Here is a 20,897-nt window from a genome sequence, read left to right as displayed (position 1 = left end):
AAGCATATCCGTTAGTGGGAAAAGGGCCCACTTTCAAATACCAACAGTGCGACCTTTCTTCACAACTTCAAGGTGGACACTGTCCGCTAACTAAGTTTTTATTTTTCTCTTTAAGAATTTACCACCGACGATGAAATGTTGTTTGAGAGCGGGCTGCGCTGAAGAAAAAGGTCAAAGTGGCAAAGTCGTAGGAAAAATAGATGGCGCTGTTGTCCGCGGTTAGCTGCTTGTTCTCATTGTGAGACAAAAATATGAAACGCTACAAAAGTCAAACAAGTCGCATGCCCTCCAAGATTCAGTGTATGTACAGCAGAGGAATTGGTGAGTATTTTGTAGAGGAAGAATAAGCAGGTTATGTCAACTTAAAGTTGCTTCTTAGCTAATGTCCTTAACTGACAATGTAGCCGTTGGGAATGTGAAGGGGGCTGCTATTGTCAGTGAACACCTGTAAAGTCTGATTAAAGACACGTTTGGATCAGAGGTGAGACCAGCCCCTTGTAAATTAGGTAATAAATATTAACAAAAACTTAATTTATTAACTGGTTATCCATTTATTGGCATGGACTGTCCGCAGGAAATTGATGTTTGGCTAAATGTATCCATGTACTGTGTGTAGTGAAGCTGTTAGTGAAGTATAAAGTGGTTGGAGTGTTGCACCTGGATGATCACACACCTGTTCACACACTGTGGTTGCTTATTATGAATTACTTAATTGATACATTTAGAATATAGTTTACAGTTGTATGCAAACGTTTGGGCAGTCTTGGGCAAATTACCCACTTTGTTGATTTTTGAAGTGAAAAGAAGCAAATACTTGCAGCAAGCAGACATTAAAAAAGTCTCCAAAATTATACAGAATTTTGAGTTTTTCTCCAAATGTTAATGTAATGTTACTATTTATTTCACAAACTAAAAAATTTGGGAATTAATTAAAGTAATTGTTATGTCGGTACTTAGTTTCCTGTGCCATAATACACCAAAGTATATTTGTGCATTTACATTTGAAGTCGCTCTTTACAGCTCCTTGTGATATACAGTGGAACCCTTTAAGGAAATTCAGAATTCAAAATCTGTTCCCTAGTGATTGTAGATCACAGGCAGAATTTTGTGTGGCACAATTTCACAGTATAGTTTTGACAGTGTTAAGAGAATCATAAGAAATCATAAGAAATTCTTATGTTGTAACACCATGTAGTAGACAACTACAACTCTGTTAAGTATGAATACGTTGTGTTTATTAGTTAATAACATTTTACCAGTTGTTTTGTGAACATTGCATCATTGTTTGAGTCTATTGCAGTGAAACACTCCAGCCTCCATAAACGTGTACTAACAGGTAATATCAGAACAGTTATGACTTGCCTCATACTCTCTGGACATTGAGTTATGCTTTTAGTGTATAGATTGTCTATCACTACTGTATATCCAAAGGCTTACAGGCTAATTTCATGTGGTATGCTTTAGTCATCTTGTCCTTCTTTTTTTTCCTTTTTTTTTTTGGAGGGTGATTGATGTGGACATGTACATGGTCAGATCATATTATTTTGGGCGTGGTTTTGCTTGGCTTTATACAGACAAATTGCTTGGTTGATAGGTCTACAAATTGCATTTTGCGTATCTTTACCAATATATGTAGGAGGCATGAATACTACTTTGCTATGAAGTTGGGCTCTGGGCAACATGTCTGATATTAGCTGTCAATAGTTGCTTCCTCTTCGAGGACTATTGGTTCGTTGGCTGTTTGTCTTTACATGCAAACAGTTTTTATTGGTACTTTACGCCTCGGGCCACGAAACAACCAATATCAGACTTTGGTGGTGAAAATATGAACAGAACACAGATAGTAATCTGAATGACAGGGGTATTTTTGCAGTCAGTGAACCTTAATACATTTTAATACTCAATATAAAAAATGTAGTTAGGCATACTTTGTGAGGTTTTGTGCCATAACACATAACCGTGTTTAACTAGTGGAGCTGTTTTCTTGGTTAATCTTTTTTTAAATTCACCAAATACATAAAATATCAGAAACACTTCATATTCTAGCATTCGATTTGTTGTTGCTGCAAAATGTAGAAATGCCAGTCACATGGAGAGACCAAACAACATCAAAAGTTGGCAGTTTTCCCTGTAACATTTGTGCAGTCCTGATGAATGAAATTAATGGGATAAGGCTAATTATTACCTTCGCCAAGGAGGTTATGTTTTCCCGTGTCTGTATATTTGTCCGCAGGATTATGTAAAAAGCACTGAACCGGTTTGTGATGTGGCATGGGCCAGGGAAGAGCCCATTAAATCTTGGGGCAGACCGGGATCATTTACTATGAATTTTAATTTTTTTAATCTTAAATCTGGTAGTCTGTGCTCTCTGAGTACCCTTCTACTTAGGGCTGCAACTAACGAAATTAATTGATTATGAAAATGGTTGATGAAACAAACTAGTTTTCTGTCAGTTGACTGAGCTGAGCTTTTTTAGGTGCCTAATAATGTGGCCACTGAGTGTATTTTCTAACTTTCCCCAGCTGATCATGTTGTATTGTCATTTGAATAAATTTCAATTGAATTATTTCCAAACAGTTTATAATACAGCCTGCAATTTTCAGTGTCATTTCATAGTATGAATAACATACCAATAAAATACCTACCAATTCCACTTCTTACTGAAACATAGGAACAAGGCTATGGGGAACAAGGGAGAAACAACGAGACATTTTGGAGGAAAGGAGAAATAAATTATACGGTTATAATTTTTTGCAAATACGAGGTACCTACAGGATACAGTGCTACACTGCTATAGTGCCACAGTGCTAGGAAACAGTTTTCTTATTGTTTGATTAAAGAGCACAAAAAGGGAGAATAGCCACACATTATGTTACAGCCTACATACCTTATTCTTATCATGTGTGCTGAAAAGAATGAAAATAATAATCATTAGGTTCCTCATTAAACATTAAATATTAGCCATGTTTGATCCACCTACGGCTGTATATTGTATTATTAAATGTTTCTATTATGTTGTAGGTTTTCCTCCTTAGATGACAATAGTAACCTTCCACAGCTGTGCCTTTGACAAAGGTACTTTTGTTTTCTACTCCAGTTTACCTGTTCTGAGCTGCTGCTGTGTTGGACCAACATGCCTGCAAGCAGATTTTCAAAATTAAAGTCCCACTTCTTGCCTTGTCCTTATCCCAAATCATACAGTGAAGCAGAAGACATGATAATAAATCACTGTAGTGTGGGTGTAATTGAGTGCCCCTCTTTTATATTTTATTGTATATTTCCTCCTAAACACCACAATATTTGTTAATGAGTGAAACTACAAATGTGAATTTTACAACACACAGTAAGGAAAAGGTATGTGGACTGTAATAATATATGGCCATTTCCCCATTTTGTTATTTAATTACTCTTAGAAAACAATGTCCCCCCCCCATTTTCCAAAGCTTCAGTTTTCAATACCCTGTAGCTACCATTTTGCAAACATATTTATGAATTTATTTTATTTCTGCTCCCTCTAAAAGGCTCATTTGTTGCTTCCAACAGTCTTTTTCCTCCACTTTAGAGAAACAGTTGAAAGCACTATTTTTTAGCATTTCATTCGTACACTGAAATTACTCTGCAAATTGACGATCCCTAACTCGAGGCCTTTTCAGGACAGAAAACAATTCCTGGTTCCACTGGGGCTCGAACCCAGGACCTTCTGCGTGTAAAGCAGACGTGATAACCGCTACACTATGGAACCAGCTGATTATGACGGAAGCCGGGCGTCTTTATAAAGACATGCCAAGATACGTGTGGTTGGATAGAATGTGGTTATGGCGTTCAGTTCAGTCTTTGCGATATGATAAAAACAGGATACGCGGACAGTCCGCTGATAGTCACTGCGCATTTTTTAGCTTATCCTTCATGGCTGTGGTCTAGCTAAACAAAATATCGGTCAGCTTCAGTCTCCCCACGAAGTCATCTCGCTTGGATATTAACCAAACGTTACGTTTAAGCTGCTGGTTTGGTTTAGTTGTGATTCGAGCCTCCCTGGGACGTTTTACTTGTGTAGCGGATCACGGTAGCTAACATCAATCAACCGAGCTGCCAGCTGTGAACTGAAATAATCATGCTGGACGAATCGCCTGGATTTGTCCGTCTCTCCTGTCTGCCGCCTGCGTGCACAGGAACTACCATGCTGAGGAGTAAGGGTTTGTAGTTTGAAAAGCTGACCTTCAAACTTGTGATTTTAACAATATAAACTTGTGTAAACGTCGTTTCCCACAGAACACGAATGACGCTTAGGTCATTAAGCTTATGACAGTACTCAGGGTATTGTCAAAAAGACTGAGTTGTCATAAAGTAAGATAAGAGCTGCCTGAGAGTGAGAAATTCAAAGTTGATTGTAGGACATTAATATACCATTTGACATAATATATACTGTAATTTTTCCACATATGCAGTATACTTTTAAAGTTCCCATACAGCGTACTAACACACAATGCTTCACAATAACAGTGAATGTGTACACTGTTATTTAGTCAACCAGTGTTTTGTTTATGTTTAATATTTTACAAGTGATACACAGCCCACCTCAAAGGTTTAAAAATTACAGTCACCTGTTGTATGTGGTATTTAGTCAAGCAAAATAACACTGTAGAGAGTAACAATATAACTGAGTATTCAGTTTCTTAAACAAGTTCATTTATGTGTAGGCTGATGCATCTACAGCTGTAAGGTCCTTTTCCATAGCAGGCCAGTTGAGATTGTTTTCTGACCCACATGCTGTGCACCAGCCATTTTACCATTACTTTTACTTGGAATAAAGGCAGTAAAAATGAAAGTTGACATAGTAGATATATTCATAAATTTGCATCTTAAAAATTGTCTATCAGTACAGTTTTTATACCAAAGAGTTTCTTGTTCTCGCTCCTCACTTGAATTTGTCTGCCTTCAGCATCATTCTTCCATTTTTAGCCATTTTGACTGAAGCTCTCAAGCTTCCTTAGGTGTCAGTGAGGGAAGGACCATAAGGCTCCACTGGAAAATGTGGGGATGACAGCTGCATCTGTTTATCATGTGGGGTACAATAGCACACCTTGAGCGGCAGCCAGAGCTTGTATGCTCACTGATCCTGGCTCCAACACAACAGGCCAGAATTAATAGAGAAGGCAGATTCATATGTGGGCAGGATCAAAATTCAAGATGTGTTAGATCTGTTCCACAGGCTCTGAATTTAAATGACATACAATATGTGCATGTGACAGTACAAATCAATGATAGTTATTTACTGGTGTCCAGTATCATATTTGGAATTTTAAATTAATTCAAATTAATAATGTTAACTAGCAAACATGTAATATCCATAAAGGGCTGAATCTTATTTTCATTAGCAATTAAACTAACAAGTATTTCCTTGCTCAATAAATTAATCATCAGGTCTATAAAATTAAAAAAATTATGAAATATGCCCATCACAATTTACTGAAGCCCAATCTGACATCTACAGATAGCTCATTTTGTCCAACCAAACAACCAAAACCTAAAGACTACTGCAGAGTAAAACTAAGAAAACCAACAAATCCTCATATGAAGACCTGGGACCAGACAATGTCTTGCATTTTAGCTTTGACGAATGACATAGGATAAATAATTTATAAAATATATTGCTAAAATAGTTTCTAATTAATTAACTGTCACTGAACTATTTGATTAATTGACTGATTGTTTAAGCACTAAATCTGTGTTTATAATCGTGTAAACAAAATTTAGGTTTGTTTCCTAAAACAACTGCCTCAATGTCAGTTGAAGCAGTTTCAACTGACATTGAGTTTATGATTGTATTTGTGGTGAGAGTATGTCATAGTAAATTGATGTTAAATGCTTGGCTTCAATTTTGTTTCAGTTTCTCATAGTTTTATTATTAAATGCCTTCCATCAGATCTCCATTAAATTATCTTAAAGGTGCTCTGTGGAGTTTTCTTGTAAACAGACAAAGTTATGTTTACTTTCACTGTCTCTCAGCAAAAATACAATGTGTATATCCTTGAGGTCTAACAAACATGATGAATGCATTTCCCCATTTGAAATGCTGATATTTTAAAAATATTTGAAGTTGTACATTCTTTACATTTATATTTCCTTGCAGTCTTTTTGTTGCATTTGTGTGGTCATCGCTAAGTAGTTTGGTGTGTTACCTCCCCCAGTTGATACTCAGTGGAATAGTATGAAAGTAAACAGGATGTTAAAGGTTTCCAGTGGAGTTTTTTTATGAGTGGGTTCCACCTGCAATCCATGTTCCTGCCAATAGTTTAGTATTTCTCTGATCTACAGGTGGTGGCAGAGTTCTTCATGGGTCCAATTTTGTAAACCTGCACCCTCCACATACCCACAAAGCATGGCACTAAACCACCTGCAATTATGTCTAAATCAAATCTGGACTTGACCCAACCGATTAATATAAGTCCCATGAACTGACCCATACCCAAAATATTAATTACACATATGGGCTACACAGTTACTCACTTTAGAATTCATCCAGATTGTAGGCTGTTTTGCACGGTTTATATGGCTAGTCTGAGGTTATCTGCTGTTTTGCATTTTTTACTGTCCCATTCAGATGTACAAAACATTTGCTCAGTCAGCTTCCACCTGTTGTTTATGCAATGCAAAGTGACAAAAAGATAACCAATTTTACAGTTTTTACCTGTCCATATATCAAAGGGGACTGCCCTTTGCTGTCAGTCAGCTGCATTCTCAGTTCTGAGATGATGAATTGAGGGGTGAAAGGTTGTTTCGTTGGCCTTTACAATAAAAAAAATAAAAAAAATCGTGACTGCTAATCTGGCTGGATACAATTATGCTAGTTTAGATGATTTTAAAAAAAAAAGTGTCTTTATTTTCATTTCTGTTTCCTGTTTTATTTATATATTTATTTCACCTGCCGCCTGCCCGCATTTAGTGCATATTTATGGGTTACCCATCAGATACCTGACCTGGTGCGAGACTCTGGGTGGCAGTAATGTGCCAAGAAACGCAGCAATGCACCTGAAAAGGCAGTGAAGAAGAAGGCTTCCAACACGCTGAATTTAAAATAGTTAAAAAATCTACTTCGCAAATCATTTACGAGGAAGGAAGTGCATTCAATGTGTATGTTGGACCTCAAGGAATTCCCATAATGCGTTTTGGAGAATGTAAATAATACAAACAAAACATGAACCACTTGTGAAAATATTGTTCCATAGTGTTATTAGTCGCTAACTCTACAGGGTACCTTTAATACCCTATACAGGCTGACACACTAACCTGAGTGAAACTTGCATCACACTCAATCCTTATTGGTCAATCTGTGTCAGCTGACCCTCCTTTATGGTTCTCCTCCTAACCAGGGTTGGGTCCAGGTTGGAGGCAGCCCAGCTTCGATGAATGGGTGTTGCTAACGAGCAGAAACTAAATCAGTGATACCAAACGTTTAAACTGAACTTGTCATGAAAAGAGAGAGAGCAAGAGAGAAATAGAAAGTGTTGGTGATAAAAATAGACTTAACTTTTATTGAATTACTTGATGTAATTAAGTGTAGTTCTATGGTTTATCAGTGGCGTTTATGGTAACAACAGGCATGACAGCTGTTTCATATGAATACATTGAACATGGGTTGAATGTGTGTTGAGTAGGCCTGTACACCCATTTACTGTCTGAAAGGAATTGAAGTAATGCAGCTTTGTATGTCAGGACATGTATGGCAAAAACACTGGACCTAAAACTCCAGAAAATCCTCTAAAAATATTTTTGTCTTAGTTTCCATCAAATTGAACTTGAAGGCATTGCATATTTTAATGTCTGTCTGTTGGAGATTACAGGGGCAGGCAAGCGCAGTGAGTTTAGATTTCTGTGGTAAATCACCTGAAGGTACAGGATCACATTCAGATTTGACCAGTTTTCAGCCATAAAGTCTAATGTGTTTGAATTAATTATGACTGCTTGGAGTAGCCTGTAGGGTTCAATGAGGTGATTTTATTCGTCATCTCTCGCACATTACAATTTAAGGTGCACATTGTCAGTAATCTGTCTTGTTTGGTGCAGATTCTCTACAATCTTTAAAATTTGTTATTATTATTGAATTAGTTTAACTATGGGTCTTTGAGCTGTGCAGTGTGTTCCCAGTTTAACAGCATGTAACACCATTTGCTGTTACACACCTGTTGCTGCTTTGATGGCCCTCTTCTTGCACACTCTTGTGATTTCAATAACTGCAGACCAAAGAGGCTGCTTTAGACTGTCGATACACGCAATGCATGCCATCTTTGACTCCATCTCCATCCACCCTCTGATTGGCCATCTTGCTCTTATTGGTTTTAAGTATTTTCAGATATCCCTCGGACCCCATCTCACTGCAGTGGGGCTGAATACAGTTTAATTTGTGCTGCTAAAAAAGTTTGAAAAGTTACATTTGAAAAATTCAGCTGCAGTGTCCCAGTTGCTTGGGATAATCCACAGATCTCACTGTCAACACTTTCCATAGGGTCTGTTTCCTCAGTTGAAAATACAGTATTTTCAATGAAAACTGCTCACAGTGAAGTGTGTAGATTATCCAGAGTGGTTGGGGTATTGTTTCTGGAAAGATATGTTGCTTTTCAGTTTTTGATGATACATTTACATAAATTAAATTTGCCTCATTGTATTGGGATGGTAGCAGAAATCTAAGAAGCAATTATCTGAAAACCTGAGCACATAAAATCAAAATAATCTGCATGGCTTCAAATCATTAGGGGAAATGTATACTGGTACAGTCTGTCTTTTTGAAATTTGTGTTTAATGACCAAAAAAGACTATGTACAGGTCAACCTGCAGAGTCCAGTCTTGCACTTCTCAGATGATGGCTTAAACACCACTTAATTGAAAGCAATGTCCTTTGATGGCAGAGTTGGCTATCTTAAACAATGTATTGTACCTTTAGCTTTTGTCTGCAGAGGCCTTTACTTTGGTTCCTCTGTCTGTTGCTTTGTCAGAACCTGCAGGAAACATCTCAGGTACTGCTCCAGTGTTCCTCTCCTGAAACACATGGCCATCAGCACTCTATCATAAACGTGTTGCACTGGAACGTAGCCTACCCAAACTCAGACCATTGCCTGCTTCCTTTTTGGTGTATTCTCACATCCCACTGGTTAAGTCTTGACCCATTGGAGGTTTCTATCATGGCAATGCTAAAATAAGACTTGATATTTCAAGCTTTATGTGCAACTATGGCTCTGAATATTATTAGACTTGTTTGGTTGGTGGTTTTTTGTCCAACTTCTACATTTGTACTTTTGGGACATAGTTTGTCTCGTCTAGTTGGTCTATGTCATTTTGCTAAGAGAACAGGGAATAGCTGCTTTTCATCTGCTTACCTTACATGAGCTTCCGTCAAAGACCTTTACAATCTGTGATTTATTAGTACAGTAAAAATACACTTGTCCACAGGTTAGCTGGCATTGATAAATCTAAAATTTTTACTATTGAAATCACTCTGCATGTTTTGGATGTCTTGTCTACAGGTGATGGCAGACACTGTGTATGTGATTGAATTGTGTTAGGTGGTGATAAACATAGACTGATTATGAGACAATTGTCCCCTAGGCACAGACATCTAAAACGCCCTCTCCTCATACTCCGCCACACTGCTTGTTCTCATTTTGATTCTTTTTCAGCAACATTTTGCAGGTTAACTGCAAGTGCTGCTGTTTGTTGAAAACTGCGCCCAAACTTCAGTATTTTATTCACACAAAAAGTGAGGAGAGAGTCTCTACCTCCTGTCCAAAGCTTCCTGTCACAGCAAAATCACCCACACCATATTGTAGGACAAAACCCACCATGAAAAAACAGTTAAAACAGTTACTCCACTGTCAAACAGGGAACTGCTTGACATTTAGTTAGAATGTATAGGTTCACTGAAGCCTTTGTCTGTGCAGTTGTGTTCTGTGCCAAAAAAATCTGATTGGGATTCAGTATGTTTAGATACACTGAGTAGTATCGGTGGCAAAAAAATTATTGACCCATCCCTACTTTTGACTGAGCTTTCTAGAAATGTTGTTAACAGTCACTTCAATTGCCCCACTGGAAATTAAATCAGATAAATGCCATGATAAATAGGCTGCACAGGATTGCATGCAAGTTTAAATGGCTAAAGAGGTACTTTGAAATTTGTGTCATTCCGCAAATTGTAATTTCCAGTATGAAAGCATACCATCAATATATTATTAAAATAATGTGTGGTCAGTGTAATGAGACTTGCGTACACTTTTATTCAAAATATATTCCACACTCTTTTTAAGTGTCCTCCAAACAGTATATCTAAGTCTTTGTTGAGTTTTTGGGGCTAAAAGCGAGAAAATCCGCCCTAACAGGAATATTCATCTGACTTCAGCGAAGTCCCCTGCAATGAAAGATTCAAGCCCACCGAGCACCAGTCTGTTTGTTATTCACCTGTAGGGCTTTACCCGGCGCTAGGACCCAGGGTGCGCGATTTTCATCTCCAGCTGCTGCAGACCGAAAACTGGCAATAAGGGAAGATCGCGAGGACAAGCCAAAATTGCATACTGTATTCATTCTACTTCAAAATCACATCCCTGGCCCCGCACGGAAGCCTGTGTGTAGACAACAATAGCTTGTTGCGCTGTGTGCAGGCTGTGTGGCTGCAGATAGCTCGGAGCGCAAGGTAAGACGGTGCAATACCATGCGATTACTAATAACAAAGGCGTTACGGGCGAGCAGGGGGCATTAAAGGGGGCATTGCACAACGCTATTGAGGGCGAGTAAAACTCTGCCAAACTTTGACCTGGATATTTGTATTTTCTAGTTGTCGGTGTCTTGCAGGAGCTACAGTAGTTGCGATGATGTCTCGCTGTTATCCCGCGGCATTATGTAGGATCGTGTCACATGTATGGAGAGCCAAGTTGTGTGTCGAGATGACATAGCCTACATGAGTCTGCTGTCCATGCGTTTCGGCTGTGGATGCAGTCGGCTATCCAAACGCTGACACAGTAACTATATATGAAGTGATGTATTTCATTTTCAGACATATTTAACATCATCTGGACGGAGCATCAGGCCGTCCATTTACCTGGCAAATAAGAACATCACCCTTGACTGTTTCTGTGATCGGCTGCCATCCTCCCTTCGTTTGTTGTAGAATAATTCATTACTTCTACCAAGATGGAAGAATAATGCGCTTGATTTTTACTCAGCGTTCACCCCCCCGCCGCCTCCCCAACCTCGACATCCAATATTGACCAGGTGAACCACGAACTTAGACGGGACATCCTCGTCGCTTTAAACCATGCGGCCTAAATAGGGTCGATAATCTCCAATATGACTCACAGATACATGACCATGTATGCCCACTTTGAAGACGACATACTTCAAAAAAAAACCAGGCCTTCGAAATAAACAACGTGCCTTCATCTGTGCTATCGCAGTTATCACAGTGCATGTGCGGAATACCACATCCCTGCTCGAGAGATGTATAATTGTATGCATAATAAGTTTTTTTTAACCCCACAGCTTCAGACATGCGATGTGGAGCCTGGGAAGCAAACTCGTCTATAATTGGTGAAGCCCCGAGCAGCCGGTCACTACCGGGATAGCTCTTGCGCGGTCGTTGAGGTCTCCGGGTTACCCCGGCTCAGACACAATGCGATGTGTCAGCTGCCGACTTTGTGATACTCCTGCTTTATGCCGACGCGGTTCTCTACGGCGTTCCCCTTTTTTCACTGATAGACGTTTTTGGTTTCCCAATTTCACATTTGGCCATCTGTCAACGATTTGGCTGCTTGCACGCAGCCATTACTGAACGAATGGCGAAGGGCATGTTAGAGGCTCTCACACACCGATCCACTCCGCGATAGGAAAGCAGCGAAATAGTTTCTGCTCGTCCTGCTCTCAGCGGATGGACAGGGATCGTTATCCTGCACCGCCTTGGTGGCCAGGAACGACACGGATCGTGCACGGTAGTAAACAAACTCTTTGAGGCACACGGCGATGTCAGCCTCGCTGTGTGCGAACGGTTATTTCCTCAGCACCACAAGTGTTGAGAAAAGTAGGAAATTTATTGGCCTAAAGGAGTGGATACCCTTGTAAACAGCAGGCCTACACTGCTTTCAGGATTCAGGTAAGATAAGTGGCCTAATTACAGCAGGGTAACCCGTACTGCTTAACTACAGAGCCAAAATGTGATTATGGAATAGGAGGGCTAAAATCCTGTGGTTGTTTATCTTTGGGGGAGAATCTACGTGCAGGTCCTCTGCTCCAAAGACTGGTTTGTTACTTCAAACTTTTATCTGTTTGCTTGTGTATGACTGGACGTTGCAGATGTATTGTGATTCGCCTCATACCTGCAAATTTGAGATGTTGGTCCTCAAATACTCTTCTCAGATCCTTTGTCTTTTTTATCTAGCACTTAACTTACAGTCAGACAGCTAAGGGAAAGCTGACATCATGTTTCGCTGTGCACTTGTTCAAAGTGAAAATACAGAGAGTTATACGTAAAAGTATTTTTTATTCAATTAGGACATAAAGGTGTCAATATGATTTTACATCCAGGAGAAGTTCCTTTGTACATTATATCAACCTAAGAGCTGTTTCTTCTCCATGGCTGTTAGTGTCTTATATTTATCTAGTAGCCTGTCTGTCTTCAGCAGTGTTAAACTCAGTGCAATTGCTGTAAAAAGCGTTGATTATTTTCAGTATAGGTTGAAGTTTAAATTCATCAGCTTTATCCAAATTATAGTTTTGCTTTAAGTTTACCTCAAGTCAACTTCTCTGTAGAAAATCAAGTGCATGAATCCAGTTAAAACCTGACCTGATAATAACAGGAAATGTGATTTTGACACACTGCACTGCAAGATGTGAATGACGGTGAAGTGAAGATGCACTGCAGAGTGAGTGGCACTCTTTTGGTTCATATTCATTATCAGCCATGATCTGTGATCTTTCTGATAACATGACCTCATTCCCTCAAATCCCTGCCCCAGTCAAACTAAGGAAATCATGAAAAAACACATGGTTCAGATGGGATGTAGTCAGTCCATTATTGTCGATGAATCAGGACAAAAACTATTCAGCGTGTCCAAGGGAGTTAAGTTGTCATGTCTCTGCATGAGTTGTCTTTTTTGTTATTTTGAATTCATTGTGCTTTAGCATTTTTGGGGAAGGACAATAAGAGTTTGAGGGCAATATGTTGGTGAGATAATAATCCTGGCTCTACAGATTCCTAATATCACTTTTGGTTTGCAAAGGAATGTGGAAATTGTGAGGCAACTCATTTAATATCAGCCAGTGTGAAGACAGAAGTGGAAATGTCTAAACGCCAGCTGTCACCTTGTAAGCAAATGTTTTGTGTTTCCAGGGCCAGAACTGATGGAGGTCAGTGCTGGGGGCCCTGCATTTGAAGCAAAACCTCATTAGACTTCAGTGTAGTTAAACCCATGGCGTCAGCACAAATTACTAAAACTTCTTTAAACACATTTCTCACGACGTTGTAGGTTTTGAAATCCTAGTCAAAAATCAACAGAAAAGGCTTCAGTGTTTCCCTCCATCTTCTTCAAGCTAGTCCATCAGTCTGCAGCTTTCAGCATATAACTGGAAAGCCTTCAGCACCCGGACTCTTGCTTCCTTGTGTTAATATCCCTGCAACGGACCCAAACCTCTCCCACTCTCTTTTTTTTTTAATATTTTGGCAATTCCGTGTAGCAGCCATCACACACTGCCCTGACTCTGTTAATTGACCTGACTGACACTGACACGCAAACACGGGTTCAGTGATACTCGGAGCTTCCTTTGGTTAAAAAATACAGTTTATTACTTCGTTACCCCGATAAGCCTTTTCAGTTTAGCGCACCGTTACACTCTTTGGTCGCGATCCCCAATTCCCCTTGAGCGGCTGGAGCTCGCGTTGCATGTCGGTACCTGCAGTCCTCACCCCTCCCAGCCTCTCTAGCGTCTAATCCTGGGCGTGGATAGCCGAGTACTACATCTCCCATGCTGTCACCGTGCACCCTTCTGCCCCTCTCTCTCCTCTCTCTCTCTCTCCCACCAGACTGGAGACTGGAGATACGGAACGGACTGTCTTGGCGACCCCCCCTACCCTCCCCCCCTCCTCCCTTCCTCCCGCCCCCCGGACTTTTAGAACCGAAAACCGTCGAGATTAGTGAACAGCCACGGACGGCAGAGGCGAAAGGCTGGACGCGGCCGTAACCGAGTCGTGCCTGTACGTCGTTCGCATGCCATCTGGACGAGCGGGTTCGTAAGTGTTTGTGTCATGAGACATCTTTTATCTCGCCTGCTGATTAGCTTGGGAATAATTCAATATTTCGGAGAGAGAGGGGGAGCGAGAGAGAGTCTTAAAGGGGGGACGGAGAGAAGAGGCTTGGTGGGTCGGGGGGCTCGGCGAATGCCTTTCAACGCCGAAGTGGCTCAGTCAGTCCACCGAAGGGCCGATACGGGAGCACTTCACATTAGGTCGGCCGGGGATAAATAACAGTAGCCTGCCTCAACATGTAAACCACCGGGAGCAGTGCGAGGGCTTCGCGGACACTCCGCTGCGCAGGGAGCTGGAAAGCTACCCGCGGTGCTGTTGAAGGTAGCGGTGGTCAGTGGAGTTAAATATATTGTTTGCCCCCTTGTCGTGGCCACTCCGGCAGCACAAGCCTCTGTAATAAGTTGTCACCCACCCGCCTTTTAGTTGTCCAGCTGGCTACTTTTTTCATATTTGCGAGTAACTCAGTGCAGTCAGTTGCTGTGCTATCAGCGGGTGAAATCGACTATTTGTTTGTTTAAAAAAAAAACGTCCAGGCAGAGTAAATGTTACTTTGTCTGGTGTTCGTGGGTAGATGAAACGGGATGATGGTCGTCAGGAGTTTTGTTTGTTTGGCTCTCCCTTCGTTTTCTGTGTGGCTCTGCATTGATGTTGACTTACCTTATCAGGCAGGGATGTGACACATTGCCACATTGTGCTCCTACGACGCAGCCCAGGCAGCCACTCGATGGGAGAAAGCTCCCCTGTCACTTGTTATAATTTCTCCAAACATCTGTCTTTCATCTTGAAACATTTCAATCCCTTATTCTCCACGTTATTTAGACAAGAATTAGAGATGAAGACAGACTGTCTGTTCAGTTTGTCTGTGGAAGGACCGATCACCTGAGAGCCAGTTACCATTCTCTCATTATGGTGATTGCTCGCCATCTCCAGCGAGAGAGAGCGACCCGGAGCTCTCCAGAGTTTTTCCGTGCTGATATTTACAACAGAGAGAAACGTGTTGTTTTGTGAATGCCCCGATGCTTCAACATGCATGTGGTCTATTGTGTACTTTTCAGATATGACATTGGGACGTGTGTCTTTTGTGCCGTGGGGTGGACAGTGAGCTGACCGGGAACACAATAATTTGGTTTCTTCGAGGCTGTTTCTCAAAGGTAATGTCAGGCTCGACTTTGTTTCGTCTGAGCGGTGTTGCCCACGGCGTGTATGCGGACTACTGCATACATTTATTGGCCTACATCAGAGCAGATGAATTCAAATGTTGTGGCATGGTAGACCGCGTATGATCGCAGCACAAAGACAAACTAGCTGTAAGCAACTGTTGTACGGTAATGAATGCAGACCCTCCTTGCACTGAGCGGTGTCTGCATCGCTGGATCCCTTTCAGTCCATGCTCGCAGATTCCAGCAGAGATTGGTGTGTCAGTCATTATGTGCATCATCTTCGTTATGTTTCACTGACTCTAGGGTGAAACATTTTCCATTCCCCCCCAAAGCTTTGACATAGATTTTGTGCCTAGTCTCTTTTGTAGTCGTCTCATTTACTTGCAGATGCGCTCGCCTGCGCTCACCTCTACCTACGTACCAGGCTGCTGTGGTGTGTGTCGCCTGTGTATGAGAGTATTGCAAATGTTTGTTTTGAGATGACATCGAGCTAGATTAACTGATGGCTTAATATTGTTCATTATAGTGTGTATGGTTAGCGTCGTTTGGTGAAGGAAGGTTGTATTCTCTTTTGAAAATGTGTTTTGTTTGAGTGTGTTTTCCATGGAGAAGTAATGGGTGGAATTTCAAGTCTAATTTTAGATAAGAATGATCAACACTTAACATTACAAGGACCCCCCACATTGAAACTGCATTTAAAGAGGTTTGCCTCCATACTGTAATCATAAATAATTAACCGTCCAGTGATAGATAATCCTTAATTATATAAGCAAGTAAGGAAAAACCTTTGCTCACATTCCGGCATCCACCACACTGCTTAATCAACTCAGAACACATTGAGGCTGCCACACACTCATAAAAGATCTTTAGAACAGTCAGAGCTGATTGTCTCATGGATGCATTACTGATGGGGCTACTGGGACAGGCCTAGGGGCCCAAGGGGTCATGGACCCCCTAAGCAGGAATCTGTTTGAAGTGACTGTTAGCATTTCTCATTGGAAAATCACAGGGTTCAGTCAAAACTAGGGATGTCCCAATTGTGTTTTTTCCCTTAGCTTTAATGTTGAGAATCTGCTGATAAGGAGTCTCATCTAGTATTAATTGATAATATTTTGTTCATTTTTTCTAATACAGCTGCACAGGGCATACCTCAGATACAGTAAACCTACTTTTAAGTTAGAAAAGCAATTTAAGATTCCCCAACACTCAAAAATGTGTTTTGCTTATTGTGCCTTGACTTGAATGTTTGACCTTCACTGTGCAGCATGATCTATGTGCATAGTTTGACACTAGAAGGCTGCTTTCACATTAATCTGCTGAAGGGGGAAAGTTTCTCATTTTTTCACCACAAGTCTGTGTTGAAGACATGTACGCACCAGCAGGATTTGTGTCATCAAAACTAGTTTGGAGCCAATCATAATCCAATATGCACCTTTATACATGTGTGATGTGGAGACATGAAGCCTCCACTGCACATACACTGGGAGTAGACTTTTCAGTGAAGCAAGAGGCATCTTCATCTCTCTGACACTTTCAAAATGAACAATATTTGCATATTTATAGATTGAGTATTTTTTAAATGAGCATATGTAATTTAAGAATTCTTAGCTAGCTAATTGAACTTGTTGGTGATATCAGACTCACATTACTATTCAAAGCAGTGTATTTTTATATGTCTTAAAACACGTCTGGAGGGGATATTTCAATATGCCTAACACTTGAAGAAAGAAGCAACATGACAGATTTTTAAAATGTTTTCCTGTTATATTTTGTGTCACATGCCATAGTATTTTGTATGATTTCTGCAAAGAGAAGTGTCAGTCTATTGTGGCAGGAATGTTTGAAGAGGATTTAGACTGCCCCTCTTCATCTCCAGTGTGAAAGAAATAGTTTTAACCATTAACAGTTATGGTTAACCTGCTAAATATCACAGAAAAAAAACAATGTAAAGGGTGATCTGGTTTTTTAGCAATGGTGGCCTTTTACGTGTCTCTGCCAGGAGCTTGTTGGCTCATAATCCGTCCATATAGCAACTGATGCATTAATTCTTATTTCAGTCACTGAATATCCAATTTTGAGTAGACTATTCAAATTCTGGATTGATGAGCATTGACAAAATGCTTGTTTTCCCTGCTTGCAAACAAATAAAACAAAAAGGAACAATAGAACAACACAGTCTACCACACTTCTCTTTGCTAACATGAACTGCCTCCTCGCTCCAAGGAAATTGTAACATATCTGCCCGCCCATCTCAAAAGAAAGGAAATTTTCAATTGCCCAATGTTGGTCAATTACTGTTGCATAGAATGTGTCTAAGTCCTTCATGAAGGATTAAATGAAGGCCTTTTCTCTGATTGAAATGACAACAGCACTCACAGTGATCACATCAAGTGTTCGTTTTCTTGTGTATTTTGCAGCATTTCACTGTATTTCAAGGAAAACTCTAACCTGACTGACTCAGCTACCCCCTGAGGCATGTTGTGTTAAAGAAACACCTATGCAGGTGATTGTTTTTTTTATTATTATTACACTTAGTTTACTAGATTAGAAAATTCTTTCCTCTCATCTAATTAATACTGGCCTCATGAACTTCTCTTATTACTCAGGTGGATCCTACACTAATGAATGTAGGGGATGGAGGCACGGTGAGCAGAGAGATCAGTGCTCCAAATAAAGCGTCTACTAGTATGGTGGGAAATCCCCCCCAGACGCTACCCCCTGAGTTTAGAGGAGATGTTACCCTCAGTCAGCAAAACAAGACCACTCCAGCAACAGACTGTAAGACAGCGAAAGCCTGCCTGGACACGAGCAATTACAACCACAGCCCTGAGCTTTCTCCTCCTCAACAGCCCAACAATGCACCCATGTCAGGCTCAGCCCTCACCACCTCAGAGAAGAGAGCAGACAAAAGGGCAGAGCCCCCTAAACTCAAGGCTGATGGTGCTGGTCTTTTCCCCACTCCTCAGTGGTCAAGTGGTGTAAAAGTAAGCCGGGAGGACTCACTCAACCCCTGTCACAGCAATGTGACATCCAGTAAGAAATCACACCCACAAACACAATCTGTGCAAAGTGTTCCACCTGGGTTTCAGTGCTCCACCATGTTTAAACCAGCCCAGCCAGTTGCCTTCCTTCCTTCGACTAATTTTTCCTCTCCACTTTGTAAAATCACACTTCCACCAGCATTGGGTCAGATTGCTGCCTTGAGAGAAGCCACAGCCACTCAGTTTCAGAAAGAAATTCAGCCTCAAAGTTCAGGTGTCGGAGGGACACCTCTCATGCGGACCTATCCATATCAGTTCTCTGTGGGCCGGACTCCAGCTGCAGAGAAAAAAGCAGGCACATCAACCTCAAAACTTAAATCTAACCATTCATCGAGTAAGAATGCAAAATCTGTAGGAGAGCATAAATCTTTAGCCTCAGTGGTAGCGTCACCAGCTATTGCCCTACCGTTGCAGCACCCGTCATTAACTTCTGCAGCACCCACCCGCTACACGTTATCTCCCACTGCTGCCATTTGCTGTGGCTCTGCACTGGCCAGCATCACCTCTCAGAGCAGACTACTGAACCATGTAGAGAAAGGAAACAGCATAGACAAGGCAACCATGGGCTCTCTTAAAACAACACTACCTTCTGCTTCAGAGGACCACACAGCTTGCTCAATTGAACAAAGAGATGTACCTCTTGATTTGTCCGCTAAATCAAAACGTCCAAAATGCATAAACGACCCTCCAGTTTCTATGATGGAGCCTCATACTAATGAATCAAATCAGAGAGATTTTCTGAACTCAAAGAGGACTCATTCAACAACTTATAGCTCCACTGTGCAATACCCTATCTTACCCAATACCCACAGAAATGGATCTCATCAAAAGCAAATAAATAGGCCGCAGAATCACCAGGTTCCAGAGCCCAAACCAACCTGGGGTAAGGGATCTTCACAAGACTCCATAAAAAACATCCCTGGAACTTATGTAGGTGTGGCTAGCCCCATACTGGCTTCTACTCTGCGGGGCAAAGATGGAAAAGGGACTTTTGCAGATGAATTTCAGAGTTTTGCAAAGCAGGAGTTTATATCTATAATTGACCAAGGAGAACATCTGGCCTCTGGAGGAAAGAAGCCATCCTGTCTGATGAAGGGCAACCAACATGCTCACACTGTCAAGCATGTTAAAAACACCAGCACAGCCATAACTAAGAACTGTCCCTCTAAAGGAGCCCTAACAACTGCCCTGTCAAGCTCTGTTAATGCTCAGATTCATCAGAAATCTGGACCTAGCAAAACAGCAGTGCCATACTCTACTGCTGTTGTCAATCCAGCTTGGCAACAGCCGTCTCATCTTCCTCACCAAGCCTCATCTGCTCAGAGAAAAATCACACATGGCTCCCCAAAGACCAAGGGCACCACAGTTACAGAAGGATCTAAATTTCAGGGTGCTCATCACAGCCCGTCCAAACCTGAGGATGATAAATGGGAGAGAATGAAGTCTCCCCTATCTAACCTTGCATCCATTGTAAAGCAGCAAGCTCTCGAAGCAACAGCACTGACCCCTGAGGGTAATACTCAAGCTTCACCTGTTGAATCTAGAAAAGCTGATGTTCTTAACCCACTCAATGTGAGCCAAGACACCCAATCTAAAAATGCTTCTGCTTTTGATCACCCACCGTACTGGTCTGTGGAAAAATGGGCTGGTGTTCCTTCTCAAGGGGATTCAACTCAAACTAAGAAGAGAAATGAGAGGACTAACGCTACTGAGCCTTTGGAGAATAATACTGAGTTACACACCAGTCAGGGGGAACACATGGGACTACAAGCGAAGCAAGGCTCTTCAATGCCTGCTAGCCAGTCTCATCTCTTTGGGAGCAATGCATCAACAAATGAGAACAGGATGGAGAGCAAACTAGCCCAGGTGTTAGAGGGGGAGATATTGAAGAAAGAAAGTGGGGTATCAGACGGTCCTCCGAGTGAAAAATTGGAGGGCATGGTTGCGTCTATTCTTACAGGCCAGTGTGCCAGGGGAGGCGACAAATTTGAGAACAAAACAAACGGAACCAAAGAGGAGTCGCCAACCAAAGCAAAAGCTGCTGCCATCAAACAAAAGAAAACCAGTCCTAAGAAGCCAGCAAAGGAGAAGTCACCTACAGACCCGTCAAAGAAGACTGCTGGAAAGAAAAAGCAAGATGTGGAAAACACTCCAACCAAAGTGTCCTGTGTAAAGAAGGTAAATGATCTGTGTGCATGGGTTTAAGTCCCTTTAATGTCTAAAATATCTCTGTTAATTTCTCATGATTTCCCTTTCGTTGGATTTTGTGGAAATATTTAAGGTAACAATTACCTTTTTAAGATTTTATCTACTGAATAGGCCATACAGACCCCCCTTTCGTAAATGTATCTATAACTGATGATTTAACTTCCAAGGCCTTATTGTGGGTCTGTCTGATGCTCTCCATCTCATGAAAGC

At 41.1% G+C, this 20,897-nt stretch overlaps 1 protein-coding gene and 1 non-coding gene across 9 annotated transcripts in view; one reads left to right on the top strand and one right to left on the bottom strand.

Moving 5' to 3' along the window:
- The first annotated feature begins 80 nt into the window (after positions 1-80).
- bcorl1 (BCL6 corepressor-like 1) overlaps positions 81-20,897 on the top strand; it is a 31,708-nt gene continuing 10,891 nt past the window's right edge. For 3 of the 8 annotated variants that reach the window (XM_056382237.1, XM_056382238.1, XM_056382230.1), the window contains exons 1-3: positions 10,524-10,678; positions 17,856-17,941; positions 18,045-20,657. In XM_056382237.1, coding sequence (XP_056238212.1) covers positions 17,936-17,941; positions 18,045-20,657 — 2,619 coding nt within the window. In that variant the 5' untranslated portion in view covers positions 10,524-10,678; positions 17,856-17,935. Of the gene's footprint in view, positions 322-10,523; positions 10,679-14,041; positions 14,264-15,333; positions 15,430-17,855; positions 17,942-18,044; positions 20,658-20,897 lie in introns of those variants that run through there. The other 5 variants (XM_056382232.1, XM_056382231.1, XM_056382236.1 and 2 more) reach the window with 5 other exon arrangements.
- On the bottom strand, positions 3,670-3,742 carry trnav-uac (transfer RNA valine (anticodon UAC)). The gene has a single exon. It is a non-coding gene; the product is annotated as a tRNA-Val (tRNA).

This window comes from Seriola aureovittata, chromosome 8 (assembly GCF_021018895.1).
Source record: "Seriola aureovittata isolate HTS-2021-v1 ecotype China chromosome 8, ASM2101889v1, whole genome shotgun sequence".
Classification (NCBI taxonomy): Eukaryota; Metazoa; Chordata; class Actinopteri; order Carangiformes; family Carangidae; genus Seriola; species Seriola aureovittata.
The sequence above is the reverse complement of the archived record's forward strand: the minus strand, read 5'-3'. Positions and strand labels throughout refer to the sequence as shown.